The sequence below is a fragment of the Amphibalanus amphitrite genome, unplaced genomic scaffold, assembly GCF_019059575.1.
Source record: "Amphibalanus amphitrite isolate SeventyFive unplaced genomic scaffold, NRLGWU_Aamphi_draft 001173F_arrow, whole genome shotgun sequence".
Classification (NCBI taxonomy): Eukaryota; Metazoa; Arthropoda; class Thecostraca; order Balanomorpha; family Balanidae; genus Amphibalanus; species Amphibalanus amphitrite.
This window is the reverse complement of record NW_024882667.1, coordinates 182,534-208,137: the sequence shown is the minus strand read 5'-3', so window position 1 is coordinate 208,137 and position 25,604 is coordinate 182,534. Positions and strand designations below refer to the sequence as shown.

The window sequence follows — 25,604 nt, the reverse complement described above, 5'->3', positions numbered from 1 at the left end:
GACAAGAAAGAAAGAGAGCCGATATCTTTGATGGCCTTGAACCTGTTGGTCAAGAAAGCTGGACCCATTAGTGAGAAGGTAGTCAGCCTTCTCTTGGAAAGTAACCAGCCATTCAACTACCGCACACATGCTGTGACCCGTGCCTGGGACAACGCCCGCAGAGCGCTGCACTGGCTGCCGGGTGAGCCGCTGTGGCGCTGCCTTCAGCGGTGTCACGTGCACGCGGCCGGCGATTGTCCGTCCTGCTCCCCGCTCGGCCGGCTCTCCGTGCTGCACTTCAACCAGTCCGGCAGCAGCATCGAGGGACTGGACGACCTCGACGGAAACGACGGCCGGCAGTGCGCCTCAGACGTGGACGTCATGATGGAGCTCGGCCCATGCCGCTGGCTCAGAGCTGATGACCCCGAGGGGCCGCCGCTCTCGGTGGACCCGGCTCCTCCTGACGGCGACCCAGACTCGGCGCCGCTGCTGGTGGCTGAGCCGACCGAAAATCCAGGCTTTGTCCTGCTGTTTGTCAAGCCAACGTCTGCATGCGACCATAGCAATCCTCGCCAGTTTTCTGCAGACCATCTCCGTCGTTTGGTGCAGGATTGGTGCAGAACCAGGCATGGCTCGGATGTCATCATCGAAACAGCAGGGCCCGCCGTTAATGTCCGTCAGAAAGGAGACATCGACGGTGGCATTGACTGGGTGCCTTGTCTCCGTTGGCCCGTGTGGCCGTCAGAAGAGTTCCGCACCCGTCGACGTGTGACCGACTTCCCACCGGCAGAGGCGCGGGAGGACATCTGCCGCTTTGGCGTACACCTGGTGCCCACCGGCCACCCGGGGAGCTCCACTGAGTACACCGAGCTGCGGCTGTCATTCTCACGCGCCGAGGTGGTGGCTGGCTGGCACCTCTTCCCTACCGTGAGGATCGCTGCCCGTGGCCTAAAAAATGTGAAGAACGAGATGAAAAAACGCAGGAAAACGACAACAGTGAAAGACACTGGAAAGCGTCTTAAGTCCTACCACATCAAGACCACGGCTCTGTGGCTGTGTCAGGACCTGCCCAGGGAGAGCTGGAGAAGCGCCACCACGGCGATGCACCTGATTCTGGACAAACTGGAGAAGGCACTCACAGATGGCACGCTGCACTGCTTCTTCTGGACGAAAATCAACCTCTTCGCAGAGTACACCGCTGATGACCTGTGCGCTACGCAGCGTGAAGTCAAGAGGATGAGGAAGCGCATGCTGGCTGCGTTGCTAGCGTGGCACGACACCTGCTTCGATCTACAGCCGTGGTACGCTCATTACCAGCAAAAGATGGCGCCAGATAGGGCCTCGGGCAGCGAGGAAACTACGTCCAACGATCAGCAGATCTCGGACCGCTCGCTGCAGCTGTTTGCAGCTCGGTACATTACTATGTATGCAGTTCTGGAAATCATCAAACATCGGCACCAGGGCGTCTCTGGTGTGGAAAACTGCTCCGACCTGCCGGACTTGATCCGGACAGAGCTGTTACGGTCTCGGCTCGGTCGGCGATACCACCAAGGCCGGATATTTGTGCAGGCGATGCTGGCGGCCCCTGACGACCTGGTGGGCAGTGCGCGGCTGGTAGCCCACGGTGGAGACGTCTACACCTGGGACGTGGCGCCGCTGCTGGCGCTGCTCGAAGACTCAGACATGCAGCTGCTGCTGGGAGAACCCGATGCGGTGGCGAGCTGGTGGCGACAACAGCTGCGGCTGCCGCGAGCGGAGCAACCGGAGGGCATGACCGCTGACCTGGACACGCCGCAGGGCAGGAAGGAGCTGCTGCTCAATGTAAACCTCCTGCTGCGAGCCTGCGAAGAGTCCCAAACTCTGCTGACGCGGCGCTATTGCCCGCCGGGGAGCCCAGAGCTCCACTGTGGGTGCCGTGAGACCGACCAGCACGCTCTCGAGGAGCAGCGTCCAGGGCCGGCTGTGCCTCCTCCCACTGCGCGGAGCTCTGGGGGCTCGGCAGCGGATGAGCCGAGACGTAGGACGAGAGATGCTCCCGGAACACGGCGTGCGAGAAAGCCAATCTGGGAAAAAGACAAGCGCGACTGGGATCGTATGTTCGGGGATAACAGCTGGTACTGGCAGTCCTACGAGGAAATTCGCCAGGAGCTGGAGAGCGACTTTGGCTCCTACCTCTACGGCCGGCTGAAGCGGTGCGCTGTTTTCCGCGGGTCTCCGTGCGCCACTGCTACCGCTGAGCTCTGGAGACAGGCCATCGGTCGGATGCTGTCGGGTTCTGAGCTGCGCACCAAGTACGACGCCATCACTGGCGCCCTGCCGGACAGGTGGCAGCTCAGACAGTACGTCTTCGACGACTGCTGAAGGAGACAAACTCACGAGACACCTATGGAAAGCTGGCTTTCAGTATAAACGATGCGTGTGTACCTTTAGGTGGGCAGTGAGCTACCCGTCGCTGTGCGCTTTGAACTATGGATAGTCAATGCTTGTTCAGCCTGTGATTGTCATCTGGTTATTTTCTACAGGATGTCCGTAAAGTCCTGGCGCATTTTTTTGAAGTACCGTCTAACGTGCGCTGTGTTTAGTGGACAACCAACCAACCAACCAACGTGGGCATGATCCAACGTTGATCGATTAACGAGGGTCGTGCAAATATAGCCTTAAAATTGTGTACAGTGGTAGGCGAAGATTCGCCTTATCGCTGGATACCTGCGAGCACCGGTCGGTGTGAGGCTTGATTAAGGCGCGAGCTGCCGAGCACGATGTGGTGTTTCATGGAAAGGTTAAAGTGACCATCCCACCTAAACATTAGTTTTGAGATTGGAGTCCATGGCCTACTTCTGCAATTACCGGTTTGGGCACTCACAACATCGGGAAATGTTTTAACCGTCACACTTGTAGGGGGCGGGGTCGGATGGACCTCATCGGTTTTTCGCGAATAACTCGCGCAAGAAGCGGCCGATCGCGACGAATTTTTAGTACCCTAGAGTTGATCAATTTGACACCTACCCTGAAAAATTCATCACCCTGACCCAAATCATCCTTGACCTGTGACCTATTTCTCGAGACCGTGTTTGGCCGAAATCGCGAATCGGCGTATGTCGACTCATAGCCGTTTCCACGACGGCCATCTGATACACATTTGGTGAACATCTGGTGCAGATTAGGTGCAGATTTGGTGAAATTAGGTTCAGTGTGTCTCTCAGTTAGTAGCTATCAGCTAGGGTTGCACTAATGGCTTATATGCCTGCTTTGTCATATTATCAGAGAGTATCATACATTAAAACACTGAAATAAATTAACCCGCGCACCGACGGGGGGGCGGATATCCGCCCCCCTGAGGTTTTTCGCAAATAGCGGGAAAACCGCGGCGCGTAGCGCCGCGAAATTTGGTACGACTATTCCCTCATCAATTTTACACATGGTGTGCAAGTTTGAACCTCCTATCTTTTAAGGTCAGGTCACCAGGTCACTTTGAATGACCCAACCTCAAGTCACTTTTTTGCAACTTTGTCACCGTGCCAGAGCTACAGTAGATGTCGGAGGCCTTTGAAAGTCGCAAGATGTTATTAGGTCATTAGTAGCTACCATTTGTTTATCTCGGAATTTTGATATCGGTGACCTAAGGTCAGGTCAATTTCGCGACCTCCCCATTATAAGTCAATGGGGGAAAAATCAACTCCCTATTTTTACCACTAAAACGGGTCGGAATGGCCCCATATACCATACATGACTTCATATACGATCAACCTTCACTACCTTGAGGTCCGTTTTGCTGTTGGGCAGCTGTGAGGTCATGTGACGTCATCAAAGGTTACCAAAGGTTTTGGCCAATAACTCCGTACAGGAACAAGATACAGCCGCGTGGATGGTCTCATTGTGTTCAGCTCGTCAAGACGCATCGAATGATATACATGATGACCTCGAGGTCACGTGACCTGAGGTCAACCTTTGACCTTGACCTTTCGAGGTTAACATATATATCATTCGATGCGGATTGACGAGAGGATCACGATGATGCCCTTAGTAGTTTGTTCCTATCTTGACTACTTCGAAAGTTATTCGAGAAAAACTCTCTCCATATCTAGCGCCGCCATTTTGACTTTTTCGACCCCTGTGACGTCATCTTTGACCTGACCTGAAAATGACCTTTGTAAAAATTGTAGATCTTGACCGTGCGTATCCGATGCCGTTTACCGCTTGTCGCTATCTTGCTTCGTTCTCGAGATCTCAGGGGGGGCGGTCATCCGCCCCCCCCCCGTCGGTGCGAAGTTGGCGCAGACCCCCGTCGGTGCGCGGGTTAATAAAATAAAGATATTTGCTGTAAAAGAGATTAGGTGTAGATTTGGTCAAATTAGGTGCACTCGCCATATAGCCTGTACTGAACATTTCGTGGCGCCGCCGCCAAATTTTCAGTACCTTCCCGGGCATCAATTTGACACATTCACACAAAATTGCAAGTCTTAGGTCACCTTAGGTCAGGAGTTATTGAGGTTAAACTGAGGTCATGTTCGAGCAACAATGAGCAAAAAATATGAAATCCTGAAACGCTCACAAAAGCTACAGTTACCAAGCAATTTCAAAATTCTTTATATGGTCATGTAGACAAAAAACGGCGCTACAAACTGCTATCCCGGGTTTTCAAAATTTTGGGATATTGACCCCAGAAAAAAATCAAAACAATTATTTTTTTTTGAAAAACGCAAAAAATCCCAAATTTTTTCCGAATTTCGAAAAAAATGGAATACATGTGTTAGTCCCTTCCCTCTTCTATACACATACCAAATTTTACATCGATACCTCCTTTTTTGGCCAAGTTATAACGAAAAAAAAACTGTTCAAAATTGATGACATCAAGTTTTTGAACTCAATTTTTAGCCATACTAGACCACATGGCGCAAAACAAAGACTACTATTGAACTCCTCGTGATAAGCTGCATCGAATCAATACCATTTTTTTCAAAAATATCAACTTTGAAATTTGACCTAATTTGACCTCACCTTAACCTGACCTTGACCTGACTTTGAAGTAACCTTCACCAGAAAATAGTTTAAACTGACCCCAAAGACTGCCTGACCCACATAATCGCATTTGGCATATAAAATGGACCATAAAACATGCATCACATGATATTTTCATATTATGACCCTCTGTGACCTGACCTCAGTGACCTGACCTGGTATCAGTGACCTCAAATAGCAAAATATGTGTTTGACGAACATTTCCCCATCGATGATTTTCAATGAAATGCATTTTACTCGATTTTACAACGCATTTCTTGAAATGAAACGGTGAAAATTCGACATTTGACCTGACCTGTGACGTCATCGGTTTGACCTAGGTCAATGAAATTGGGTCACAAGGTAGTTCCCTGCTAAGGCTATCCAACACCGCTTGCCGCTTGTCGCTAGGTTGCGTGGTTCTCGAGATCTTAGGGGGGGGCCTAGGTCAAGCAACGCGTCCCCCCAGCAGGGCGCGTTGCTCGGCAGACCCCAACGGGCGCGGGATAACCGTATCACTTATCATTGCAACCAATCCGCACCGTCTTCCTGCTTTGGATGCGTTAAACACTGTTTTCAATTTTGAATTTTGAAAATGATTGAAGTCAGTTGCATTGGAAGAGTAAAGATGTAAAGAAGCCGCTACGAAAATTGGTGTGAAAAACCCACACCAAATTGAAAGTTAGTGTGTAACTCAAAAGTTAAAGGAGATCCCTGCGGTCCAGCAGTCTTCTCGTTAGCTATTGACACTGCAGCCAGAGAAGTGAAATCGGCCTTCAATATGTGGTATTTAGACGATGGATCTATCGGTGGGGACATCGATACCGTCTGCCGTGACCTAGAACGGTTGATTCCAGCACTATCAGCTAGAGGACTTGTTGTCAACCCTACAAAATGCGAGATCATCCTGCCACGGTGCTGTAGTGAGCACCAAACGCGGTCTATTATAGAGCGTCTGCACACATTTATCCCTGGGGCTGCCTTAGTAAAAGACATTGAAGCCAGGATGCTTGGAGCGCCAATGATGGATGCGGCTGCCGAGAAAGTAATGGCGGAGAAGAAAAATGACCTGGAGCGGATGGTGGACCGGCTACAGCACATAGATGCGCACTCGGCCTTCTATCTTCTGAGAAATTGTCTGTGGATCCCGAAACTCCAGTATATCCTTCGAGCAGCCCCTGTGTACAGGCGACTAGATCTCCTGCAACCTCTGGACGAGACGCTCCGCGCTGCAGTTTGTAGCATTACTAACGTCGCCTTTAGCCAGGACAGTTGGACACAGGCAGTTTTACCGACTAGATATGGCGGACTAGGCATCAGACGCACGCAAGACCTTGCACTTCCAAGCTACGTAACATCCCTTCACCATTGTATGCAGCTGCTGATGTCGATGCTGCCCGGATCGCTACGCGCCAGACTGTCGGCGGAACAAGAAGTTACCTTGACGGACTGGAGGATGGCGGCTGAGCCAGCGGAACCTCCAACAGGTGACGCTGCACGAAGTCAGCGTGCATGGGACAGCGTACTAGCCGACAAAGTGCGAAGCAGCCTACTGGCCACCGCTACCCAGGTAGAGCAAGCCCGTCTTTTCGCAGCAGGGACGGTGGAGAGCGGAGCATGGTTGCACGCCTTGCCCTCAGCCAGCCTGGGCACGCTGCTGGACCCTCCCACCCTTAGAGTCGCCGTTGCTTTGCGCGTCGGAGCTGAAGTCTGCCAGCCACATAGGTGTCGTTGTGGCTCCCTGGCCGACAGTTTGGGACACCATGCGCTGACCTGCCGTCTGAGCGCGGGACGTCATCCCCGCCACACCGCGCTCAATGACGTGATTAAGCGTGCCCTGCAGACTGTCGGCTTGCCATCTCTTCTTGAGCCCACCGGCATCGATCGTGGTGATCAGGGTTGCCAGATCCAGAATGGTCATTATCGCCAAATTCGCCCCTCGAATTTCGCCAAAATTCGCCAAATAGGATGCACTGTATAAGCATACGTAGCAGCGCAAGTTGGCGTTCGTGTAACCGTGTTCACGATTCGTTTCCAAGTTTACGATTTACCTATCTCGTTTCCCATATTCATCTACATAACAGCGTACCTTAACCAGCGCCAAATAAAATAGCAAAGGTCGCCAAGCAACCGTTCCCGCCATTCCCGCAACACGCCACAAAGTTGTTTACAAGTAAGCAGAAGATATTTTCATCAGAAACATTTTTATATTTGAGTGCCTTATATGAAACGTTGGAAGGTTAAATTAATCAGCTTACGAAATATTTCGTAACGATGTTTTTTGCTTTGTTTTGTTTACTTTTAAGATAATATTTGGTGATTTGGAGGTGAACTCTGGAAATTCGCCAATATTTGACGTTTTATCGCCTATCGCCAAACGCCGTGCTCCTATCGCCAATGACTTTCAAAATTCGCCAAATTGGCGACATATCGCCAAGTCTGGCAACCCTGGTGGTGATGGGAAACGGCCGGACGGCTTGACGCTTTTCCCATTTACTGAGGGAAAATCGCTCGTGTGGGATGCCACTTGCGTCAACACCTACGCGGCTTCCCATCTGCCGGCCACCGCCGCTGCTGCCGGCGCTGCAGCCAGGGACGCTGAGGAGAGAAAGATGCGCAAGTACTCGGGACTGGCTGATCGGTTTCAAATTCAGCCTGTGGCAATTGAAACTAGTGGCGTCTACGGCCCGGCAACAAGCCGCTTCATAAGCCTTTTAGGTGGCCGTTTAGTCAGCGTGACCGGCGACGCGCGTGAATCGTCCTGGCTGCGACAAAGACTAGCGCTGGCTGTAGTCCGTGGCAATGCAGCGAGTGTCCTCCATTCGCCATTTAGCTCTGGTCCCCTGAAGCAGGCAACAGGCGAAACGCACCTCACTGATCCGGCAGAGCGCCACCAGCTCCACGTTGACCCTGAGTGGGCTACCACACCGGATAACACCGCTAGCCGGTCAGCACCCCTCTCAGAGTCACAGGTCGGCGAGAACATAGAGTTATGCTACACCACCACCAGTCCACACCAGTCCAACAGTCACTCTCCACCACCTCCATCAGATGACATCCCTAGTATATCCGCTCGTTTGGCACGTTATCGTGAACTGTTCAGTCGAATGAAACAAGAATTCACGGAGCAAAGACTCGAGAACATGACTAGCCGCGACGTTATGGCCGATCCGGAGCTAGCCTACTACTTAACGCGAAAAGCAAAGGATCGAGCCGTGGACGCAGCAAGTCCAGAGGTTCCAAGAAGGTCGCTAACACCGTGTTGAAGAAACGCCGCGTTGTGAACAAGAAGTCGTGCTAAATGTTCCATCTCTCGTAACAATCATACGCCAGTTTTGGAATTTTGTTGTGCTTTTCACCTGCATAGCCTGAAATAAAATTGTAACGGATACTCAAAAGTTACGCTCGCGTATGGGTTTGCACGCATGAGCAGCAGAATTCTAGCCCTCGCCGGCACAGCGGGGGGTTGATGCAACCCCCTTTAAGGTTTTTCGCGAATAACTCACGTAAAAAGCGGCCGATCGCGACAACACTTTCAGTACCCTCGCATTGATCAATTTTACACCTACCCTGAAAATTTGATGACCCTGACCTAAATGACCTTTGACGTGTGACCTCTTTTCCGAGACCATGTTTGGCCGGAATCGCGATTCGGCGTATGTCGGCTCGCATTAGCCGCGCGTTTGCAAGCTTTTCGTGGTTTCAAACGTTCAAACATTTGATTTGATGTTGCTCCCATGCATTAGGGTGGGTGTCAAGGTCACCTGAATTTCAGCTCAGGTCATTGACCTTTGGTGACCTCGGTTCACTTTTTCGAGTTTTACATGTTTCTATGCTAGTTTTTGGAGCTGAAGTCGAGTTTAGCAACCATTTGAACATTTGCGAAGTAGTTTTGGTGCCTTCGTAAGTCGTAACATGTTACGAAGCTATCAGAGGCGGATGACAGGTACTACGAATACCCGTCAGGACCCCTACCGGCTGACCTGACCTGACCTGACCCGGCCTGGTCTAAACGCTTAATGACATTATCTCTGATCAAAACTAACACGATATTCGTGATCAGCACAGCACCCCGGAAAACCACATAGCAGCCACACTTACGACTTTCTAACAGGTCCCGATTTTCCCGGTTTTCGGGTCATTGACCTGACCTGGAAGGTCACCCGATGACCTAGGACCTTAAACTTGGGTAGTATTGGCTTCCTCTCGTGACAGGCAGCACGCTCGTTTTTTCAGCGAAGCTCTAGCTCCATCAGGGGCCAAACGCGAGGGGGGGGGGGGTCGTTTGCTGCATGACTCAGGGGTGGGCTTCGTAAATGTACACACAGTCGGCACACCGTTCAAAGGTATGTACCATTGATAGCGCTGTATTTGGTGCGTCTGATTAGGGTCATATGACCCAGCAGGAGCAGCGCCTCAGCGGTCCGTCTGACGGCAACAGAAACATACACATATCATTGGTTTATTATACATATAACTACGTGCATACGGTATATCACATTATTTTTGTCGAAACTGGTTTCTGGGCATTCAAAAAAAAAAACAGTTCGGCACTCAATCGAAAGAAACAGCGAACTAAGTACAGCTGGTTTAGCTCATGAAATTAAGGGGGGACATTTGAGGCATTCGTCCCTCACACAACGTCTGAAACTGCCAACATTTTGTCATTTTCCATTCATGAGACATGAAATCATGTTTCGAAACTTCTGCCAGATCAAAAATTGCTTACAGCGCATGACAAAGGAAGACAGGAGGAGTTTGAGAGCTAAGCATCGCCGGAAATCAGGGGTCCCCAATCCCAGAGTTTCCCGACCCATTTTATAGATCCACCAGTTTGTCAGCCTGGCTGTTTTGCTGTAACTACAATGTATACTATAACGTCATGTTCCCAGAGCTGCAAGCCACTCTTTTTTTGACAAGCATACGCGTATATGATGGCCAGATTTACCTTTGTTTTCACCTAACAAGAAAACGAAAGAGTAGTGGCAGCAGAACATATATTACAAAGCAAAGTATACAATTACAAAGTCAGTCACGCATGGTGGGTACTGGGTATGTACAAATAACAAGAAGAATAACACTATTGAAACCTGCCGCTATGTGATAGGCGGCGCATAGATTAGCATGAATAAGCTCGATTCATTCTTGGCTTGGATTCGCGTTTAGAGTTGCATGATCTTTCCTGAGGCAACAGCCAACAGGGATGTCTCTTAGAATCACGTGAGTGCTAGGTCTAGGTGCTGCAATTTAGCTATGTCCACGCTTTTTATGTGCTCAATCTTTCCAGCATTTTTAGTGATTATATTCTTTGACTCCCTGATAAGCTGTGTATTGAAATGCTCGTGAATTGTCGCCTTGAACAAGTTGAAAATCAAAACTGAAAATGTCGATTTTTGCTCGTTATTGTTCGAATCGAAAATCCTAACTAAATCGCCTTCGGTTATGCATAAAAAGCGAAGTAGTTAAACGCACAAGGGATGATCACGTGAGATCTCATATGACGGATAATGTGCATTGTACATACGTACATACAATAATTAGGTAGGTAAACAGCGTCGTAGCGCACTAGATGTGCGTCATTTAGCAGAGCTCACGAGTGTCGAGTTCATTATTTGTGCACAGTAACTAGCTGCACTAACATTCATCGTAACTTTTTCAACGAACTCTGTCCTACAACAGAATTACACATGAATGCTCGTTAACAAGACTCCGACCATGCTGGTTTGCTGCAGCGAGTCTCGGAAAGAAACGACGTGAAGTTCATACATATTGTTAACATGCACTTCTAACTAAGTGCACACGTATCAAGTGCTTTCCGGATGATACACCGATAATCATTGCTATTATCCAATGACCCACAACCGATAGATATGAGTGAAGTACTGTACCTGCAATTGCTCTCTTGCCTATGGTCAACGTGCAAGTGCATTAACATCGAACAATACAGGTGAGTACGATGCACTCCCCCCCCCCTCTCTCTCTCTCTCTCTCTCTCTCTCTCTCTCTCTCTCTCTCTGTCTCTCTCTCTCTCTCCCTCTCTCATCACCGTCTACAGTCCACAATAAAACACCTTCAAGGCACATTAAGTAACACAGACCACGGAGAAGAGTTTCCACCAGTGGCATGGTCGAAAACCATCGAAGCTCAGCAAAAAGCTCTTTCACAGGCACTGGTGAATTCAAAGGGACATTTGTGACATCCTTCCTATACCGTCCGATATTTGAGAAAAAATCGCATTTCTTATCGCACAGAAAAAAAGCTTGCTAGTGGGGAAGGTTGGATGAAAATTGCTCAGTAACACATAGCCTCCGATGAGTGTTTGGAAATAAGTGAACTTTTTTGAGAGTATGTCCTTGCTACCGCCGCTCCGGACCCGACGGCGTTCATAGCTCGTCATCCGAAGAGTGCAGCAGCTGGGTGGTATCGGCGCCGTTCCGGGGCCGCTCGCCGTGCTTCGGTCGTGGAGTTCGCGAGCGCAGGCCGAGGCCGTGTTTCCAGCGCAGGAACACGCCGATGGCGGCGATAGTCGTCAGCACTCCGACCCAGTGCAGCACGAACACCACCGTCGCCAGTTTCCGCTGCAGGGAACGAGGGTATGCTGTTGAGGCGCTTCGTGATTTTGATGACATTTTCTGATTGTCCAGAGATGATAGAAAGATGATAGATGATAGTACCGTAGCTTACACTGGCGGATCCAGGCTTGCGTTTTGGGGGGGGGGGGCCAACTCATGCAGGAGCCAAACCTAGGGTACCCCGAAATCCTGTTTTCTCATCGGATTTAGGCCACTTATTTTTCGTCACAGCCCTGACACTATGAATTTTTTTTTAACTAAAAAGAAAAATATATAAATGGTAGCCCACCCGACCCATGCCTTTATATTACTTTGTAAACACTTACCATTGTTTTTATCGACCAGTTAAAGGGACCCTCCCACCTTAACATTAGATTTGAGCTGAGATAGCTAAAATGGGGTCCCTGGCTCACAATTACCGGTTTCGGCACGCACTCACAACATCGAGAAATGCCTTAAATCGGAAATATTGAATTTCAAAATTGCAGCATTTTGATTCAGAGGGGCTAATGCTTTTGGATACCCCTCTGAATGTGTGACGTCAGCGGAGATCTAATGATTTTTTAATATTTTACTAAAACGTTTGGTAGCATGCGGTGGTATAGGCTGCTTTGCGCGCAACAAATGCTGCACTTTCAAATAAAGTCGCTAGGAACAGCAGCGGATATCCCAAAAAGTAAACAAAAATAAAAGTCTAATCTCTTGAAAACCGGTGAATATTTTTCGATAAAATTTGGTAGATATTCGTTTTCGCCCTTTCTGAACCTAGCGACATCACTTTCATGCCAATTCATTAACTTTTTTGAAGGTGGGAGGGTCTCTTTAACCCGCTTCGAGTCAGTGCTTGGGTCCCTTTGCAGGCCGGGAGGTGGCAAAACAGCCCTGTCTAACTCGGCTCCTGGGCCACGCCCTGATTGAACTATGTTTCATTATCGTTTGGGGAGGGGGAAAACGGGCCACTTTAGGCCTCTGGGAAGGAGGCATGGCCCTAAATGCCCCCTCCCTGGATCCGCCAGTGTAAGAAGAGACCATTGGAGCTGCAGTTGGGTACCTCAGACATCAGGGTACGCCCTCAGATGTATGCATAGGACTCGCATGGAGACCTCTTATGCTATAGTGTACTGAAAGGACCCAAAGGAGCCTGTCTATATGGGCTCCCGGAGATAGACGTGGGCCCTCAGGAGCCCGCCAGAGCCCCAATGAGGGATAAGTGAGGGATACCAAGTGCCTGCAATTGCATATTGCATAAGCCATAACGCCTTTACAAATCAATATATTATGCATCAGTGGCAGATCCAAGGGGGGCCACATGGGTCATGACCCCCTTGGTGCCCGGGGGCACCACAGGCCTGTCAGGGGCACCACCGGCCTAGTAGGGGCACCATCAGCCCGCCAGGGGCACCACAGGCCTAGCAAGGGCACCACGGGCCTGTGAGGGGCCCCACAGGCTTGTCAGGGGCACCCCAGGTCTGTCAGGGACACCAGAGACCTGCCAGGGGCGCCGCCGGCCTCGCAGGGGCACCATGGGCCTGTCAGGGACACCAGAGGCCTAGCAGGGGTACCACAGGCCTTACAGGGGCACCACCGGCCTTGCAGGGGCACCTTGGGCCTGTCAGGGGCACCACAGTCCTGTCAGGGCCCAGGGGCACCAGCGGCCTAGCAGGGGCACCACAGGCCTGCCAGGGGCACCACCGGTCTAGCAGGGGCACCATGGGCCTGTCAGGGGCCCCACCGGCCTCGCAGGGGGCACCACCGGCCTCGCAGGCATCACGGCATCACGCAGGGGCACCTTGGGCCTGTCGGGGGCATCACGGGCCTGTTGGGGGCACTTTAGGCTTGTCAGGGGCACCACAGTCCTGTCAGGTCCCAGGGGCATCAGCAGCCTAGCAGGGGCACCCTAGGCCCGCCAGAGGTACAGCCCACCGCTAAAGTAATGTAGGGTTTTACCAAACTCAACGGTTGGCTTTGACTGGCGATTGTTTAATGCGAAGTGATTGAAAAGAAGATGTCAATAGCTAAAGTTGCAGCTGCAAGGGTGACGATACATATAAGCTACATTCAAAGTTTCATTGTAGTCTGGCTAATCGTTCCTAAGCTTCAGAAGCACAGGCCTAAGCACAGGCCTAGCAAGGGCACCACGGGCCTGTCAGGGGCACCTCAGGCTCCCGTGCCCCCCCCCCCCCTCCCCCCCAGATCCGCCAGTGATGCCACACCACACGAAACACCGCCAACGTCTTTTTTTTAAGGTCGACTCCGCTCGCGCAACTTTTGACTGACCCTCACTGCTACTATATTGCTTCCATATTATGCTGTGGAAAGCTTTACTTCACCAAGTGGCTAAAAACCTCCATCAAGGTATATTTTCTTAGCAATTTTTCTGGCGTTTTGGGGGGGGGGGGCCAAACAGGCCACTTTAGGCCTTTGGGGGGGGGGGCCATGGCCCCCGTGGCCCCCCCTGGATCCGCCAGTGGTAGCTTATCATTTACGTTGCTTATCATGAACGTGTGGGAAGGTGTCGTTTTCACGCCCCTATCTGTGAGTCTTATTACGCAAATAGACTCCATCCTTTACCTCTGAGGTTATTTTATGTAAGTTCGGTAAAGCCGTGTTAGAGCAAAACAAGACCGTATCCAATGTAATTGCATCAAGCTAAACAACACGACCGACTTAAAAGCAGCAAACGTTTTCCGATCAGGTTATGACGCTAATCCTCGGTCAAAATTTTACAGGGAAAGCGTATGTTTTTATTTTACGCGTCTCCATGAAAGACGTACGATGCTGGTAATCTCACTGTTGCAATGAGCTTGAAATCCAAAGCCACTGCAGAACAAAATCCACAGCAAATCGCGATCTTAACGATTTTTTCCTTAGCTGAAGCCACACCGTCCACCCTACGTCACAACTGCTTCTGAGAACAGGCTAGCGAAAAATTATTACCAGTTACCGGAGCTATTGAGTTTTTCTCGCGAGTTTCCCGGGGTTCTACCTCTATTAGCTCATGTGGTTTGAGCTCCTCCCGTACCCACCTGTCTGTAGCTGTTGGCAGCCTCCCGTACCCACCTGTCTGTAGCTGTTGGGGTCGTAGTAATGTCCCGGCCAGCCACTGGGCGGGTACAACATGACGCCAACCTGCAGGAACCAGGTTCCCTGCAGCAGGAAAAAGAAGCACCTGCCCAAGGCGGGCAGCACGCGGTGCCTCCAGATCCCCTCCGCCGCAGCTGCCAGCGCCGTGGCCAGGACGACGTACAGCATTAGATGGTGGACCTGACAACGAAGCAGAGCATCAGATGGTGAGTTGGAAAATGACGCACAGATTCAAATCGTGTATCTGAAAACGATAGTGTTAGATGGGAAACCTGAAAACGACGAATAGTGCTAGCTGGAGGACCTGACAACGGCGTACGGCAGTAGGTAACGAACCTGAGGGCCACCTAGCAGCAGTTTCAGCTCTGAGGAACCACCTCCCAGACACCTACCAGCATCTCCAGCTCCTCCCAGCCACCTACCAGCGTCTCCAGCTCCTCCCAGCCACCTACCAGCATCTCCAGCTATCCCCAGACACCTACCAGCATCTCCAGCTCCTCCCAGCCACCTACCAGCATCTCCAGCTCCTCCCAGCCACCTACCAGCATCTCCAGCTCCTCCCAGCCACCTACCAGCATCTCCAGCTATCCCCAGCCACCTACCAGCATCTCCAGCTATCCCCAGCCACCTACCAGCATCTCCAGCTCCTCCCAGCCACCTACCAGCATCTCCATCTATCCCCAGCCACCTACCAGCATCTCCATCTATCCCCAGCCACCTACCAGCATCTCCAGCTCCTCCCAGCCACCTACCAGCATCTCCAGCTCCTCCCAGCCACCTACCAGCATCTCCATCTATACCCAGCCACCTACCAGCATCTCCAGCTCGGAGGAGCCGTGTCCGTGGAACGCGAAGAGCAGCGCCTCGGCGGCCAGTGCCATCACCGCCAGGACGTACTCCAGGCCGGGGAGCAGCTCGTAGCCGGTGACGCGCGCTGCCTCTGCGGCGCTGCTGATGGCGAACATGAAGTACATGACGGCGTGCTGGCCGTTACCCATCTCCACCAGACGGTCCCCGCGCCAGCCCGTCACGATCTCGCCTGGGGAGGGAAGGGGTGCTGATATAGGTAGCGGAGGCTGAGCCTTTTCCATGGTTACGTGAGGAGAAATCCTCGAGGCACCACAGACTGAACAGATGCATTGCTATCGCATTATATTCTTTATTCAAAACGCAATTAATGCAAAACCTCGATTGAAGTACTTTCGTTACGAAAAAAGGTATGGTCAAATTATGAATGCGTTGCGTATCCCTTTAGATGTTTCCTTCCGCATCCATCCTGTCACCCGCATTGCTATCCAAATCGCAACATTATGACATTGGGCTGCAGAGTCTAAGCGAAACCAGGAGGGAGTGGCAGCGACTAGAGCGGTGAAGAAGCAGCGACTGTGGATGCCGCCCTTCTGACCTGCGATGGCGGCGATGGCGCACATGATGACGACGATGCTCTCCCAGGGGACCCTCGAGCCGCGCCTCAGTGGGAAGGACATGGTGGAGTGGAAGCGTCCGCGGCTCTTCAGCGCCGCGAAGTAGCGGCTCCAGATGTTGAACGTCCACCAGAGCCCGCCGATGAGGAAGATGGAGCCCGGGACGACGTGGCCCATCAGCGTGCCCATGATGGCAGCGGTGCTGGAGGCGCGACTGGACCTCTGTGGGGGACATGGTGAGAAGGCGATTGAAGGCTTGGTTGTAACTCGTGACGAGACGGTTACTTGGAACTGAACTTAATCCTCGCACTTATCGTCAAACGTACATCCCCCATTAGGTTTTTCGCGAATAACTCGCGCAAAAAAAAACGGCCGATCACGACGAAACTTCCAGTACCCTCGAGTTGTTCAATTTTACACATACACTTTACATTTTGTGACCCTGACCCAGATGACCTTTGACCTGTGACCTATTTTTCGAGACCATGTTTGGCCGGAATCGCGATTCGGCATATGTCAGCTCATATTATCCGCGCGTCTTTTTGTGTTTTTAAACGTTCAAACATGTGATATGATGTTGGTCCCATGCATTATGGTGGGTGTGAAGGTCACGTGAAGCTCAGGTCAGGTCATTGACCTTCGATGACCTTGGCTCACTTTTCGAGTTGTACATGTTTCTAGGGTAGTTTTTGGAGCTGATTTCGAATTTAGCATCCTTCGAACATTTACGAATTAGATTTAGTGCCTTCCTAACGTATTACGACGCCGTTAGTGGAAGTTGACACCTATTATGGTAGCCGGCGGGACGCCTACTAATTGACCTGACCCGATTTGGCCTAAATCCATGAATAGGTATATCATCTGTGATCAAAACTAACATGAAATTCATGATCAGAACCCCGAAAAAAAACCTACAACAGCTTCAGTTTACGAAGTTCTAGCAGGTCCCGATATTCCCGAATTTCCGGTCATTGACCTGAACTTGAAGGTCAACCAATGACCTAGAACCCCAAAATTGATAAAATCGGCTTCCTCTCGTCACGGGCAGCAAACCCTTTTTTTCTTCGCCAAGCTCTAGCTTGATCTGGGGCCGAACGGCAGAGGGGGAGGCTTACCGACCCCCCCCCCCTCCCCATACGCATTAGACGCTGTAAAACGCCGCACACAGGCGAGGGTTAAACCTCTTTAGTTACATGACGGGAAGTGTGGCATAGCTGGAAAAAGTAGGCATAAAATAACGACTGTATGTATATATCAGAATTTGATCATACAGGTAAGCGAAGGCGATGAACTGTTGAATTGTTGAATTAAAACGGCAACAGTCAGCCGTGCCCCGGTGCCGTCATCACCTTTTGAACCTTTTTTTAGTAGGACTCTTGAACCAATTTAGCTGCTTTTTTTCCTTTTTGATACCCAACGCCGAGGGGCTGAGCCCAACATTAAAAAAAAAACAATTTGACGGGACATAGAGCCTCGTCGAATTCTGGCCCATACCGAGCCTGGGTATATAAACGTCAAACGACCGCAACGCTGTTCATTCGCTGATCGTGTTGAACTTTTGACCTCTCTAATCTCAAGAACAGAGTTGTATCATATGAGCGTTCATATCAGAGGAGTAAGAGTGCACAACGCTCATATGAGCGGAGACGCTATCTGCCGTACCATCCAACACTGATCTGGAAAGTCATATTTAGGGCAAGCTCAATTTATAGGGCAAGATTATTGGACGCTAAGATGAATAACTCGGTTTATGGAATGCAATCTCACAACTCTTAAGTGCTTTTACACTCTCAGCATTGAACACGCATACCTCATTAATATCAACCGAAAACTTACCAAAGGCAGCTCAGTGTGAAGCTCCAAGAGACCTGGCTAATTCACCTATGTAGCTGATGGTCGCGCACAGGTGCCGTTACAGCGTTTCCGCGGGCTCCCTGCGTCTGACCCGGTCTCAACACTCCCGCACCCCGGGCCGACCGCCACCACACAGCGTCACTGTCCGTGTGTCCCGGGGGCACGCTGTCCATGTCCAATGCTCGACGAAGCCGGCGATAGTAGCGATAGCGACCGACGATAGTAACGATAGCGACCGACGATAGTAGAGCGGCCAGATTAGCCGACCGACGACTGTAGAGTGGCCGGACTCGTCACATGGGCCCAATCTTACCAATGCCGTGAATAGGATTTGGCAGCACTGGCCGAAGTTTATGGCACTGATGTCAATGATATCCCTTTTATTTACACCCAGCTAATCTTATCCAATGATTTTCATAGCGAGAATGATTATGAATGTTACCCGAACGAATGAATAAATGAATGTTGAATAGTTTTGAATGTTACCAAATGCCGTGAATACGCATTCACGGCATTTGGTAAGATTGGGCCCTGGAGTCGGTTTGCCCGACGAGTGAGTGAGCTCATGAACAAGCCCCGTTTTCGAGTTCTGCACAGATTTGTCAAAACGTGTTGAAGTATACAAAGTTTTACTTTGAATGACCCCTGACGGCCTAACCTTTGGCCTGAATTGGCTGAAATAGGTACCTACTTCCTTCATGATTTTTTACACTTTTCGAACGCTGCCTACCGTGAGTCGCTGACGTGCAGTCACTGGCCAAGGAGCAGTTAGACAGACGGGTGCTGACCGCCCTACTCCTCACCCCTCCCCTCCACAGCCCACAGCCCCGCGCGGGATAAAATACCCTTACAACTGATTCAGAAGCGTGTAACGCGTCGTGTTGTTGCTCAATGTCTAGTGTCTATGCAATATGCATGTGTTCAAGCAGGGAAACGGGAGCTATTTCAAAGCTTAAGGGCGAAGTTCGGTTTTCTACAGGGTGTCCCAGAATTACCCGAACATTGTTAATTAGCGTATAATATATATTATATAAGGCAAACACAATTGCGCTTTTTTCTTTTTATCGCCCAATATAGTCAACTAGGGTGGCTATGAAATGGCACATGCAATGGAAACGCTAATTACTTGATTAGCCAACAATGGTGGGAAAATGCCAGCCGATCTTGGTTCCAGCTGTTTTGCGGATCTCCCGAACTTGGTTGAAGGCCAGTTTTCTTAGGCCTCTTGCCGGAGGATAATACGATCATTTTCGATTAAATTTAAATCATTGATCATAGTGTTCTTAGGCCATAACGCATTCATCCCCTAAACAAAAATTTCTGCCCACACCACTGTTGCGTTGTTTTTGACGTCTGAAGTGGAGAAGCTCCATGCCTCAACATGGCGCGGCCTTTGGCTTCCAACAGATTGAGTTTCCAAAACAAACCCGTTCATGACCATTTGGTTCGCGACATCCAGTTGTTTTTTATAAATTCGGTGTGATTTTACGTCGGACGGCTGCCCTGCTTAGGCAGCTGGGACCGCGTTTGACGCACTTGCCGCCGCGCGAGCGCGCCGCCGTACGGCGCCCGAGCCGGATGATTTGTCCCCGTACCAAATAAACCGTGTCCCAGCTTTCTTTCTTTGAATGAGTGGTGAGTGAATAATGACCGGTGATTCAATTATATCGTTACACTCGGCACACCTGGACATGTGGCGTGCGAGGCGGAGTAGTGCTTCGCTACGCCGCCTCGCAGTGCACGAATTATTGTATGCCGTGCAGTTGCCTCCCATATACTCGTATAATATAGGTACAAACGCACTGTGTCGCATATATCTTGACATGTACTTATGCATATTCCAGTTTTTGTAACGCTAGAATATTACCGCAGTAGTGCCCTGTGTTACCGGTCGTAGTTGGAGCATCATGTGAAGCTGAATGAGTGCACCGTCAACCGTGGCTAAAAATGTCTCACAATTTGATTTTAACGGGTGCCTGGCCGTCTCCGCTGTTTGGGCGTTGCGTTGCCGCCACCTGACGTCCACACACGCCTTTTTCGGGCGGTTCAAAAGACAGAATACTTTACTTGGGCCACAAAGTGTGTTTCTATTTACATTTTTGTTGCATATGCTATGTTTTTTTTTTTGCTAAGTTGTAGCGATTTGCGCTGCTTTTCCGGTAGTTTTGGCATATTTTTTTCAGGCGAGGGACCCCCCGCGCCCCGCTGGGGGGGGCAGAATCTGCCCCCCTCCCGTTTTTCGCCAATAACTTCTAAACGCGTTACGCCAGCGACGTCAAACTTTCAGTACCTTATCATACATCAATTTGACACGTTCCCTGAAAATTTGAGCGAAATCCGTCGAATTTTTTTTTGAGAAATTGACGTTTTAGTGACGTCATGTTCGCCATTTTCGCCTCAAAAATGGCAAAATTTCAAACGCCGCTAACATCTTCATTTTTAAAGGAATCAAGACGTAACAAAAAAGGTTATACGTGATTCTACTTTGTCTATCAAATGGCTCTCGGTTTTTGAAAATTTTGAATTTTGGCCCAATTTTTTTTTTCTTCAAAAAACTGTTTTTTTTTTTGGAAAATATTTATAAAATCCAAAATTTTGAGTGTATCGAAAAAACCGGAATATATGTCAAAGAAGTGGTCTATGTGCACCTACATACCAATTTTTAGAAGAATCGGTTCAAAAATGTGGAAGTTATTCAAAATTTTATGACGTCACGACAGACAAAAATTTTGAAAAATGATTTTTTTTTTTGAAGTTCTAGACCTCGTACGGAAACAAAAATAGCACCATTTGATTCGCCGTGAAAAACTGCATCAGATAGACACCTTTTTAGGCCTTAACAACCAACTTCAAAATTTGACCTCACTTGACTTGACCTTGACCTGACCTCGACCTGAAATTCATCCAGAGGTCCATACCACTTATTGAGTGCGCCTGTTGAATTCTATGAGTAAAATGACCCATAAAACATGTGTCGCACATGCCCTTTTCTATATTTTGTTTTTGGTGACCTGACATGACCTGACCTGACCTTGACCTTGACCTTTGAATGACATTGTATGCAACTAATATTGTCTTGGTAGTCTAAGAACACGTTTTGGGCAATCAGTCTCAGTCCATTCTTCGGCAACTACGGTGCAAGGCCGATACTGTAGAAACTTGCATCTTGTACCCTTGACCTGACCTTGACCTGACCTCTGACCTACTTAAGCAAAAAATTTGGGCTCTTAAGATCCGCCTTGTTGAGAGCTTTCGATTGCCGTTTTCCTCGTCTTTCTACGACCATCAGTTCGGAAGTTAGACAGGGGGGGCAGAATCTGCCCCCCCCCCCCAGCAGGGCGCGTATGGCTGAACAGCCCAGCGGGGCGCGGGTTAATTCCAAAATTTTGTCAAAAATAGTGGTACAAAGAAGACTGATGTTTTGCAGCTAACCCTGATATTGTTTTTAACCAGATCGGTGACGCTTATTGTCCAATGGCAACCACCCACTTGACAGCTGGTGCATGGCCCTTTTTAGCCGCGCCCAGGCTTGTCGATCAGGCTACCTCTCGCTCTCTCTCTCTCTGGCTTGGCTCGCTGATATGACTGCGTTTTGCCCACTCCTACCTGCTCGCAGATGAGCCGCTGGAGCTCTCCACCAAGAACCATGCCGAAAGTCCGTTTACAAAGTTGAGAACGGCACTTGATTCATCATGGCTGCCTATTTCTGGCTAAAGCTAAAAACGGAAAGGGACTACCCTCATCTGGCTCTGGATAACAATTGACTCGAGTCGTGACCGGTCACTAAAAGCGCACAGCCTCCAAACTCGATACTCGATAGCTTTGAGATGTCTAAAAAAGTATGATGCTTGAATATCATTAGAATCGTGCACGATCGTGCTTTTAGCCAGAAAATAAATGTTCGGGTAATTCTGGGACACCCTGAACAGGCAGGAGGCCGAGGGGCAAATGGTACCCCGTCCCCGGCTTCCGCCATTTTCCCTTGTAACTGAGCTCAACATTACGAAAATGAGCGTGTGCGCCGTTATGAGACATAGCGACTACATAGTAGCCGTTTTTACGACGGCCATATGGTACACATTTGGTGCAAATTTGGTGCAGATTAGGTGCAGGTTTGGTCAAATTAGGTTCAGTGTGTCTCTTAGTACCTACCTAGTTATCAGTTAGGGTTGCACTAAATGCTTACACGCCTGCTTTGTCATATTATCAGAGAGTATCATCGAATTTACAACACTCAAATAAATTCATAAAATAAAGATATTTGCTGTAAAAGAGATTGGTGCAGATTTGGTCAAATAAAGTGCACTCGCCGGACAGCCCGTCGTGAAAAGGGCTATTGCTGACAGGGTTCATCTGCGCGATCTGAAGAATGTGTCACGGGCGCTGCTGTCCGCTGACTCGCCGCCGGCTATTAACCCACGAGCCGCTGGGGGGGGGGGCATAAAGTTGCCCCCCCTTTACGTTTTGTAAAATATCTCCGAAACCTGATGAGCTACGAACGTGAAACTTGGCATAGCTTCAAATGAATACCTAGGCAATGTTTGAGGAAAGTTTGGTGGTTGTAGCACCTAAGATGACGTCACAGTGACGTCATAAAGTTTTGTCGTTTTCCGATATGGACCGTTTCTGATGACGCTGAGCATGAAACTCGACTGTAAATGAACTAGACAGCACCTGCTGTCATCCTAAAACATCTTACTACACTTCCATCTAGTTTCTGACCAATAATCGGCCCTTTATATTCGGTCCCATATATGTGATGTATCGTGAGGAATATGAGAGTCGCAAATCTATAATTTCACTTATGACGTCACTGTGACGTCATTTCAAATGGGATCGACACCAAATTTGGACACAACCTCGGCTAGGTATTCAGGAAGATGTGTGCAAAGTTTCGCTTCTCTATCTCTTCGCGTTGCGACGATATCGTCGCAGAAGTAAAGGGGGGGGCAACTTTATGCCCCCCCCAGCGGCCGGCGGGTGGCGCGGAGGCCCAGCGGCCGCCGGGTTAACCCGCGAGTTGCTGGGGGGGGGGGGGCGTTAAACGCCCCCACTTTTTTTGCCGGGCCATAGCATAAAAACGGCGCGCCGCAGGCGCGCCAAATTTTGGGTACCTGTAGGGAATTGATTGAAGTTTATTGTGACAAAGTTTCAAAAAAATCGGTCGGAAAATTTTTGAGATATCGAGGTTTTAGTGACGTCATGATTTCTGAGTTTTCGACCAAAAACGGCATATGTTCAAAAAATCATATAAAATCACAGAATAGACATATAGACATGCCGTAAACGCCATTAGACTGCCAATACCATGGAGAATCAAATGGCTATCTTCGATTATTGATTATCGTTCGGCATTTTCCAAAATCTTGAACTAAATCTTGGCAATTTCTCGTGACTACTTCACGACCATGATACATGAATTTCTTAAATTGAACTTTTTTAGCCAAACACGTACACATATGATAAAATGAATGTCACCATCGTGTTCTACGCCCCAAATTACCCATAAAACATGTGTCACAGGCTGCGAATATCAGTTTTGATTTTCGGGGATATGTGCCTGCCCGGTTGACCTGACCTTGACCCTGACCTATGCTTGACTGACCCCTGCATGGAGCTGACACTCTTGTAGGCCTTATATGATGGATTGTGCACCGTTTTGACAGAGTTTATGACGAGAGGCGCCCATTGCGAAGTCCTGAAGTCCATGCTACTGAAAGCCCGATTTTAGGTGTTTGACCTGACCTTGACCTGACCTGTGACCTCAAAATTCAACTTTAAAGTACTCATCTGAAGCGTCTCGTCGCTTTCTTTCGTTTGCCGCCTCGTGCGTTTCGCTGCGCCTATTGGTTCTCGAGTTATCGGCTGGGGGCGTTTAACGCCCCCCCCCCCCCCCCCAGGAAACGGTGGGTGGCGAAATACCCCAGCAACTGCCGGGTTAATAGCCGGTACTAAGTTATAGTACCGGCTATTATACTTACTTAGGTACCGGTCAGCTGGTGACCTCTGTCCTCTGAGGTCAGGCCAAGTAGGCGCCAAGGCAGAGTTTTGGTTTTGGTGAATAACTGCCAAAAAAGGTCGCAGAGCCAATTTGACACCATTGCCGACAGCCTCATGTCCATTTCTCAGATGCGTCGAAAAGATGCAATTTTTATATGAATCAATTTAGGCTCAGGCCTTAGCCCGCGAGTTGCTGGGGGGGGGGGCGTTAAACGCCCCCACTTTTTTCGCCGGGCCATAGCATAAAAACGGCGCGCCGCAGGCGCGCCAAATTTTGGGTACCTGTAGGGAATTGATTGAAGTTTATTGTGACAAAGTTTCAAAAAAATCGGTCGGAAATTTTTTGAGATATCGAGGTTTTAGTGACGTCATGATTTCTGAGTTTTCGACCAAAAACGGCATATGTTCAAAAAATCATATAAAATCACAGAATAGACATATAGACATGCCGTAAACGCCATTAGACTGCCAATACCATGAAGAATCAAATGGCTATCTTCGATTATTGATGATCGTTCCGCATTTTCCAAAATCTTGAACTGAATCTTGGCAATTTCTCGTGACTACTTCACGACCATGATACATGAATTTCTTAAATTGAACTTTTTTAGCCAAACACGTACACATATGATAAAATGAATGCCACCATCGTGTTCTACGCCCCAAATTACCCATAAAACATGTGTCACAGGCTGCGAATATCAGTTTTTATTTTCGGGGATATGTGCCTGCCCGGTTGACCTGACCTTGACCCTGACCTATGCTTGACTGACCCCTGCATGGAGCTGACACTCTTGTAGGCCTTATATGATGGATTGTGCACCGTTTTGACAGAGTTTATGACGAGAGGCGCCCATTGCGAAGTCCTGAAGTCCATGCTACTGAAAGCCCGATTTCAGAATCAGGTGTTTGACCTGACCTTGACCTGACCTGTGACCTCAAAATTCAACTTTAATGTAGTCATCTGAAGCGTCTCGTCGCGTTCTTTCGTTTGCCGCCTCGTGCGTTTCGCTGCGCCTATTGGTTCTCGAGTTATCGGCTGGGGGCGTTTAACGCCCCCCCCCCCAGCAAACGGTGGGTGGCGAAATACCCCAGCAACTGCCGGGTTAGGGTGTTGGTCAGGGTCAGGTCAAAACATTCAGGTCACAAACTTAGTTGAAAGAAGCCGTTTTGCATATCATTCGATCCCACAGCTCATTCTGAGCTCATTTGTGCCTTCTTCGACTCACTAGCCAGATTCGATCGTCGATCCGTACTCGGTAGTTATTAGTGGTGTCAATCGGAACTTGAATCTTCGGAATTCCGATTTTGTCCAATGTCCAATTCGGAATTCGGTTGGAAAATGACAGCAGGCTTTGGACAACCTTCGACAATCACTTGCTACACCTCAGCATTTTAATAAAGTAATCGTGTTCAACATTGATTGGCTATTAGAACGCTCAGCTTTCGATATGCTTAACACCTTTGAGCTGGTAACGATACACAAATTAAATAACGGTGTTAAGTGTAAACTATTGCGTAGATGTCGGACATCTTCGGACAAATGGCTGGCTTGGACATTTTTGGACGGACAGTCGACGTAAGTATTGGACATTGGACGGACATTGGACATACGTTTTCTGAAATTGACACCACTAGTAGTTATTGCCTTGGCCAAAACTCCTCAATCACCGTGTGAAGGAAAAAGTAGTAT

At 49.4% G+C, this 25,604-nt stretch overlaps 2 protein-coding genes across 2 annotated transcripts; one reads left to right on the top strand and one right to left on the bottom strand.

Annotated features, from left to right (window-relative positions):
* The first annotated feature begins 5,705 nt into the window (after positions 1 to 5,705).
* LOC122370853 lies at positions 5,706 to 8,345 on the top strand. The gene is made up of 2 exons (XM_043346810.1): positions 5,706 to 6,863; positions 7,429 to 8,345. Exons 1-2 carry the CDS (start codon positions 5,759 to 5,761, stop codon positions 8,241 to 8,243), a joined length of 1,920 nt encoding a protein of 639 aa, XP_043202745.1. The 5' UTR covers positions 5,706 to 5,758; the 3' UTR covers positions 8,244 to 8,345.
* Positions 8,346 to 9,957: 1,612 nt separating this feature from the next.
* On the bottom strand, positions 9,958 to 18,073 carry LOC122370849 (transmembrane protein 45B-like). Its single transcript, XM_043346804.1, has 5 exons — positions 17,894 to 18,073; positions 16,039 to 16,279; positions 15,446 to 15,672; positions 14,610 to 14,813; positions 9,958 to 11,555 (listed from the first exon to the last, which is right to left on the bottom strand). The coding sequence occupies exons 2-5, from the start codon at positions 16,244 to 16,246 to the stop codon at positions 11,361 to 11,363; spliced, it is 834 nt and encodes a 277-aa protein (XP_043202739.1). The 5' UTR covers positions 16,247 to 16,279; positions 17,894 to 18,073; the 3' UTR covers positions 9,958 to 11,360.
* Positions 18,074 to 25,604: the final 7,531 nt, after the last annotated feature.